The following is a 7,809-nucleotide window of genomic DNA, read 5'->3' as shown; positions in this document are numbered from 1 at the left end:
GTTAATTGCTTATAAGGATTCAGAAATGGAGAGATTTCTTCTAGGCAAGGGTAGGGCAAATTTTAGGAAGGGTAACACGGAAGGATTATATCTGAGCTGGGTCTTGAAGAGTGGAGATAGGGACTGGCCATGCAAAGGCTTTCCAGGGGAAGGGACCAGCACAGGCGATCTAACTATTTTTTTTTTTTTGCAATAACTATTTATGAATACCCACTGTGTGCCAGGCACTGTGCCAGGCCCCAGAGCTAGAAGGATGAATTTGGTGTCACAGACTTCTGTTCATACATCCTGCCATTTTCCTACTCATTCTGTTATTGGTTTGCCACATCTGTCAGATCACTCTTGGCCATGTTTCTGCATGGCCAGTTTTTCACTCTTGAGTCTATATGTGTGTAATGCTTCTTTTGCTCCTTAAATACACAGCCTTCCATTTATTCTAGTGCATTTTAATCTGCTATTGATGGCCACTTCCCTAGTTTATTGAGGTCAATTGACTCTTGATCTTCTACCTTGGCATATCAATCTGTTTGGGGTCACATGTAACATTTATTAAGACTTTCACTTTCTTTCCACTGTCTAGACCCACATGTCAGTACCCTTTTGTGCCCATATAAAGGCGGGAAATAAGACAAGAACTAGGGCTCCAGAATCCCAGGTTACACAAATCCAGTGTATCTGTAATTGACCACAGTTTTGTCGACTGAAAGTGCAGGGATGTCTCTTACGTGACAGTCCTGACTTCATCAACAGATACCTGAGTATCTAGCACATGCGGAAAGGGTGATGCACGATGCATTGGCCAGTGTACTTGAGGGGCTTACGGTCTAGATGAGGAGGCAAAGAGACAATGGGTACTCATTTCCTTGGTAGGGGACTTCTCTACTCCTTACTAATGGATTAAGAAAGAACAAAGGAGAAGATAGGAAGGAATTCCGTTTTCTTCTGTCTTGTTCTCTGACTGGCTACCTTTACTCAGAAGGAAGAGGGATCATTAATCTGATTGATCAGAGCCCAGGACACTAACAGCCCACATTTTACCAGTGGCTGGGGTCGCTCTGTGTGCAAAGGTCAGGAGGGCTGCTCGTGCTCCAGGTAGGACCAGCCCAGTCTCCCTCTGGCCCACAGCTGGATGAGTAAAGCTCGTCCATTTGCAGATCGGGTCACCTCCCCTTTCTCTGCAGGCATGCCTAGGCGTGACCGTCCCGAACTTGAGGGGGTGGTGGCAGAGCAGGGTGGAGGCATTAAACCTAGGCCATGTGATTCAGTCTTTTGTCAGAGTCTGGTTCTAGAGATTATTGGGTGCTAGCTCATCTATGAATCAAACGATCCTTTGGTTTCTATTCCAATTTCTTGCTCGTATACAGTTCCCCTGGGAACCCTAAAGAGAGCAGAGGTGACTAGCAGAGTAGGTTTGGCTGTTGCTCATCCTTGAGTATAACAGGCTATGTTGTGGGTCACCGTTTTTCACAGATGTGTGTTGCCCTTGGCAGGAGAGGATCAAAGTTCTCTACCCTGGCGACATCAGACTCGGCCAGTCGAACTTGTTCTGCTCAAGACGACGAGAGCTCTAACAAGCAAAAGTTCCAGGCAGAAGTGTTAAGAACCAGTGTGTAATTCACCAGGTCCACTCTTCCCTCCCATGTGACCAGCATGTCCCCAGATAAAAGTTACTCTACCAGCCTGGGTCCTGGAAGGAGGCCAACCGAAAACACATGCATAGTGTCTCCAGAAATAAAGCTGTGTTGTACGTCGTTTTGGGATCGCTTGTTACCACTGCCTGCCCTGGCTCGTCCTGACGGATACACGGACCTCTATCAGCATCTGCTTCAAACATCACGATTACGCGGCCTGCCCACATCTACTCTCCCTTCATTCCTCCCAAGAGAACCCCAGTCTTGCCCAGGTATTCAACCAACCTTACCAGTGCTTGGTGGACGTGCTGGGATCCCAGTTCCCATCCATAGGAGGTAGATCGTGATTCATTAAAGCCACTCATGACGGTTTCTCACTCCACGCTAGGGAATGGTTTCGATGCGGGAGGGTGGGAGCAGCCTGCTTGAGGTTTTCCAAGACAGGTTTCCTTGCTAATAAAATGAAGCACCTGGGAAGAAACAGTCTCTCTCCTTTCCCTGGACATTGTGTGTAGGCATGTGTCATCTGGAATTGTGGCCGTCATTGTGTCACTGGGAGAGGCACAGGCCTAAGGCAGTCGGACTCAAAAAACGGAAAGAATCTGGGTCCCCGATAAGGTTACTGAGCTGTTAAACGAAACTCAGCGCTGACGTACCCCTGAATTTCTTGTTAACATGAGACAATACATTTTCCTTATTGTTTCACACAGTTGAATGTAGAATAAAGGTGAAAAGAATGAGTTTAGCTCTAGGGACCTTGAGGTGATGGCAGGAAAGCATCTTTTCATACTGCTGAAGCTCAAGGGACATCAGGGTTAAAACTGAATTTGGGAGTCATCTATGGGGACATATCACATAAAGTCATACATCTTAGAAAATAACCCACATCTGGTGCTGTTACCTCTGCTTGAGAATTCCGATAATAGAACAAGACACACCAACACAAGTTCAGCGATCTCCAACTGGATATGCCATTGCCCAGGTCCTCACTTTCGCCCACCCTAAAAAAGCGAGATCACAGAGGGGCAGCAATCTCCTAGGCAGGGAGCGCAAAGACAGTGAAGCCGGGACTACAACACCTGGATTCTCAGATCCTCTTGCCCTCAAGCTTGGGCTTGGGGGATCTTGGTAGCCATTTGCATATGAATTAAACATTCTTAGGAAGATGCCTCTGAAAATGGATTGAGCACCTCCTAAATTTGCTGACTCTTATAAACAGTTTATCATTCCAGGCAATCACGATCTTCTTATGGACATCCTGTGTATGATACTGGAGAAGCCAGGTAGGAAGCATCAGGGTCAACAAAATATACACCATAGGACATCAAGGAAATGGCCACCGTAGAAGACAGAGCCTCTAGTGCCCAAGGTGATCTGTGGTTAGGAAATTTACTAAGTCATGAGGCACTAGGTTTCTGCTACTTTAAAAAAATACACGGGGGGGGGGCACGTATTTTGCAACACAAAACGATTTACTTGAAATTGCTTGAAAAAAATTAATTTTTGAAATTCCATTAAGAGAGAACTTTCCCAACGGTACATCTAGTGGGTTAACGCAGGTACCTACATAATATATATAGTGAGGCCTATATCTTACCTGAGATACCTTACCCCATTTCTAACTTGTCATTGCTTGGCCTGCTTTGAAATTCCTCTTGCCTCTCTAAGTTAAAAAAACAAAAAGGACAAATATTTTAACAAGCCGGAAGAGCAAAGGCGATTTCCAAAGATGGCTAACCTCCGTCTGGCAGTTATTTAGAAAGTAAAGTCTGGCTTCAAACCTTGTTTGCTGGCAGAATTTGCAATTGGCTAGGACCAAGGACAGTGTTTAAAGATGACTCAGTTGTGTGGCCTGGTGGCAGGGGCGGGGGTCCTTCTAACTAAAAGGAGTCTTAGGTCCGTTTTCTTCCCATTGAGGTTCTGCAGGCCCAGAAACAGCTGCATCCTGGGAGGGGGCGTCCCGTGAAAGGAAAATCCGAGACCCCGCGAAAGGCACCTTCGGATTAGCTGCACCCTCAACCCCACCCCAGCTCCAAGCCAGGATGTGGGCAGAGCACTCCGAGGCCAGGATCCAACCAGGGGCCTAGCCGGGTGACCTTCGCCAGGCCCTGGCATCTCCCTCGGGAAGTCCCCGAGGCCCTGCCCGGGGCGCTGCAGGGGACAAACGATGCTTCCCGCCCCCGGGTGCTCGGGACAGCCGCCTCGAAGCACCCCGCTGCCCGCTGCGCACCCTTGGTCCGCCAGCCGGGTCACCCTCGCCGCCCCCAAAGGGCCGCGGCCCCACCCGAGCCGGCTGCGCCACGCCCAGCGGGGTCCGGCGCGGGCCAGGGATGCCCTCGCTCAGCTTCGCCGCCGCCCTCCTGCGCTCGGGGCTCCCTGCCCCCGGCCGCCGCAGGCCTCGGCCCCGCCGCCCGCCGCCCCCCCGCCGCCGTCCGCGGCCCGCCGCGCGCCGCGTCCGCCGCGTCTGCCTCTGCAGCCGGCCCCGCGCCCGGCCCGCTTCCGCCGCCGCGCGCTGATTGGCTGGCCGGGGTTGGAGGCGGCGCTGAGTGGCCGGGCAGATTCGCTGGGTCAGGGCTGCAGAGGCGCCTGGCGCACCGGCGGGAGCGGAGCCGCGGCGCGCGCTCGCAGGACGCCGGCCGCCCGCCCGCCCGCCAGCCCGAGCGAGCGGCCCGGGGTGCCGAGGGGGCCCGCGCCCCGCCGGGCGCCGCCGCCCTGGCCGCCATGTGCTCCCAGCTCTGGTTCCTCACGGACCGGCGCATCCGCGAGGATTACCCGCAGGTGCAGATCCTGCGCGCCCTCCGGCAGCGCTGCTCCGAGCAGGACGTGCGCTTCCGGGCGGTGCTCATGGACCAGATCGCCGTCACCATCGTCGGCGGCAACCTAGGTGAGCCGGGCGGGCCCGGGAGGGCGGGGAGGCGCTCCGGGGTCCTCGAGAGCCGGCGGGTGGGCGCTCGTACCTCGGCCTCCCGCAGTCTCCTTCGTGCCCCCCGAACCTGCCCCTCTCCCCGAGAGACCTCTTCGGGTTGGAGAAAGCACCTAACCTTGAGAGCTTCTTTGACCACTAGCATCTGCCCTGAGGCCAGGATTCGAGAACGGGGTCTCGGGCACTTAAGGGACTTAGTTTGGAAGGAACTCGAATTCACCTGAAGCCGCCTGGAGGTCCGAGGAAAATTCAGCTTCTAACCCCAAAGGAGCAAATTCTGCCGGCATCCCTACCCTGTCAGTTGAGATTTATAGAACCCCACGCTAAATTTACGAAATTGCCATTAAGATAAATGTGTTTAAAAGTTTTCCAAGAGTGTAGAGGCATCAGTACTGCATTGCATAGAATCTTGTTACCAAACTAGGCACCTGCATTTGGGGAGAAATCTGAGAAAGAGTGGAGTCACTTCTTGAGTGTAAAGTGGGAGAGGAAAGAAACCTTTGCTGGGTTTTCTTTCATTCATCCTCCTCCCTGAAAGTGTTGAATTCTGACTCCAGAAAAGCCCAGATTTCAGGTACAAACTGTTCTGGCCTCACTGATTTCTCCTCTGCTGTGTCCAGGAGACCTTTTGGGGTAAGACATGGTTCTCAACTGTGACCCTGACTTCAAAAGGTTAAGTGTGTTTGGAGATGTTTATAATTATCCTAATTCAAACAGTCCATGACTTAGGAATCTCAGTGTAGGAACCTCTTCCTGGCTTGCAGTCTTGAGTCTCTCCAGCCTCAGCTCTGAAGGTATCCAGTCATTTCAGGGGGTCCAGGACCCAAGGGGCTTTGGGCCCAGTCAGTCTTGGAATACCATTCATATCATTTCAACCATATGAGTTAGATTAACTCATATAAATGTGTTGCTTTGGGGGGGGGAGGGCAGGGGAAGGGGATTCCAAATTCTGTACCTGCTACTTACAAATGAGAGTTTGAATATGACCTGTTTCTAAGTGGAACATTTCTAGTCTAGATTTTTATCCATACATTTATCTAAACCTTTCATAAGGAACAGCAGATTATAGAGTCTGTTGGAGAAATATACTACAAGCATTAGGTATCCTCTGTCTAGTCTAAAACTCGCTGTCACCCATAAAGGATGCCTTCTCTCTAGTCTTGATTTGCTACAGTTTTCACAGTTGGTTAATGTAGGAGGGGATTCCTGGGCAGGGAATCAGAAGACTTGGATTCTGATATAGCTTTGCTGCAGACAAGTATCTTGGCTTTGCCTTGACCAAGTCACTTTCAAACCCTGAGTTCGAATCTCAGGGTTTCTCATTTATCAAACCGAAGGCTAAAGTTCCTCCAGCTCTAAAATTATGTGTCAGCGCCATACTTGAATGGACTAATCTGTCATATTTTACGGCTCTAGACCTAGCTGATACATCGTTCCACCCCGAGAGCCAGTTTGTTCGCTCTTTACTTTCCAGCCCGTAAGGAAGCCTTTTCTGAGATGCAGCGACATCATTGCACTGTGTTCCTTTTTGAAGACCCACCACCCTTTCTGTGAAAGATTAGGGAAGTGCTCTCTGTCTTGTATCTAAAACCTCATTTTAAAGAATCGATCATAGGAAGAGAGAGCGTTAAATTCTAGTGCTGCAAGGTACCATTCCAACCCTTTTGTTTTGTGTCTTAAAATTCTGCTGGAATAACGCGTGAATGTATTGCTATCTATTCAGAAACTAGGGCTGAGTTTTTAAACTGCGAGGAAATCTACAGTTATTTGCCTAATTGATGGAGAAACTTAAGACAGGGTATTTTTTTTGAGCAGTTTTAATTTTTTGCTAACTCAGAGATTGTTCCCCACACATCCCAACGCACAAAACAACCCTATTAGATCACTATTTCTGCCACATCCAAAGCAGCTGAAGATGTATTTGGTGCATGGGGGGTGCATTTCCTTTAACGCACAAGGAAGTGACTTCCATGGGAAGAGTGAGCTTGTTGCTTTGTTCAGTGTTGTGACAGTGTCTAAGTGGTGTCTCACACATAACAGGCACTCAGTAAATATATTTGAATGAATAAAGATACTCAGTCTATTTCCTAGTTTCTTCTAGAGTCGACTGTAGAAGACCATTGGCAATTTGCTGAGCCAAAGTATTCCTCTGAAATAAACTTTAGAGCTCACTGGCTCTGAGATAGAGTGGGGGTGACCCTGATGCTCTTTCCCGTTGGAGGGTTGGTGTGAGAGCTGGAACGCAGTGAGACCTCATCCATCCTGACCCCTTCGTCTCACACGTGAAGAACCTGACTCAGCTCCAAGCGATGGAGTGACGTGCGTGGCGCCATCCAGCTAGTCCGCGGCAATCGGGTGGCTAAAACCTCATCTCCTAATTCCAAGCCAGTGAAATGGGATAAGTATGCTTTAGGACATCTGCAGCCCACAGTACCTTTCTCAGCAGATGTGGAACTGAACTGAATTGAGGCTGGACAGCGATGTTGTCATTTAGGAAGTTAAATGACGTATCTTCGCTTCTTTCCGTTCCTTCTTGAGATTCCTGTGGGAGGAGGTGACACAGTCAGGTTGGAGCAGGTGTGAGCAGGGACTCTGCCAGTTGCTTAAAGTTACTCCCAATCTTTCCTCTGTGGAGGCTGGCGGGAACCCAAACCCAGAGATGAGAATTTCAGGCTGTAGCTGAAATAGGATTCAGACAGGAGGTTAGAAATTTGGGGTTTAAAGACTGCACTCGTTTTAAACAAGCTGAAAAGGCTGTGCAACTGTAAGGTTTTGTGGCTGTTGTTTTTAACCCAGTGGTCTGCCCTACCTGACAGATTTGGGAAGAGTAAATGATCTTCAGGTGCCTGAGACACTCTTGTAGAAAACACATCGCCGTCACCTTCCTGCTGGATGTAGCGTGAGGATCCTGCCCACTGCCATTTCCTCCTCAGAAACCACACGTTCTTCATTCCACACGTATTTGTGAATTATGCTCAATCCTGGGGACACCAAAAATGAGTGGGTGAATGGGGCACCCAAAATGCCAAGGTATAGTCAAGGCAGAAGGCATGGAGTGTTTATGGTGTGCCAGGCGCAGGTCTAGGGTTTGGTTTTGTCTTGTTTTGTTTTTACGTGTTCATCTTAGAAACATCAGTAAGGACGTCTGGGTGCATCGTGCTGGCTGCCAGTTGGGACCAACACTCAGTCATGCTGGGCTCAACACTTTCTGTTTCCTCTTCTCCACTCCAGCCCGGGCATCAGCCTGCCGAGATT

The 7,809-nt window shown here is 49.9% G+C and overlaps 1 protein-coding gene and 1 long non-coding RNA gene across 5 annotated transcripts in view; one reads left to right on the top strand and one right to left on the bottom strand.

Moving 5' to 3' along the window:
• Positions 1-216: 216 nt before the first annotated feature.
• On the bottom strand, positions 217-3,905 carry LOC125132361 (uncharacterized). 3 transcript variants are annotated; one of them, XR_007136221.1, is made up of 5 exons: positions 3,413-3,905; positions 3,229-3,294; positions 1,922-2,632; positions 1,677-1,821; positions 217-1,567 (listed from the first exon to the last, which is right to left on the bottom strand). It is a non-coding gene; the product is annotated as an uncharacterized LOC125132361 (long non-coding RNA). The 3 variants fall into 3 exon arrangements; XR_007136219.1 differs by having other exon boundaries at positions 1,922-3,294; XR_007136220.1 differs by having other exon boundaries at positions 1,677-1,792; positions 1,922-3,294.
• Positions 3,906-4,227: 322 nt separating this feature from the next.
• RIMKLA (ribosomal modification protein rimK like family member A) overlaps positions 4,228-7,809 on the top strand; it is a 32,981-nt gene continuing 29,399 nt past the window's right edge. Inside the window, exon 1 of one of the 2 annotated variants that reach the window (XM_047789519.1) lies at positions 4,228-4,515. In XM_047789519.1, coding sequence (XP_047645475.1) covers positions 4,353-4,515 — 163 coding nt within the window. In that variant the 5' untranslated portion in view covers positions 4,228-4,352. The remainder of the gene's footprint in view (positions 4,516-7,809) is intronic. The other variant, XM_047789520.1, reaches the window with a different exon arrangement.

The sequence above is a fragment of the Phacochoerus africanus genome, chromosome 8 (genome assembly GCF_016906955.1).
Source record: "Phacochoerus africanus isolate WHEZ1 chromosome 8, ROS_Pafr_v1, whole genome shotgun sequence".
Classification (NCBI taxonomy): Eukaryota; Metazoa; Chordata; class Mammalia; order Artiodactyla; family Suidae; genus Phacochoerus; species Phacochoerus africanus.
This window is presented reverse-complemented; position numbering and strand designations above follow the sequence as displayed.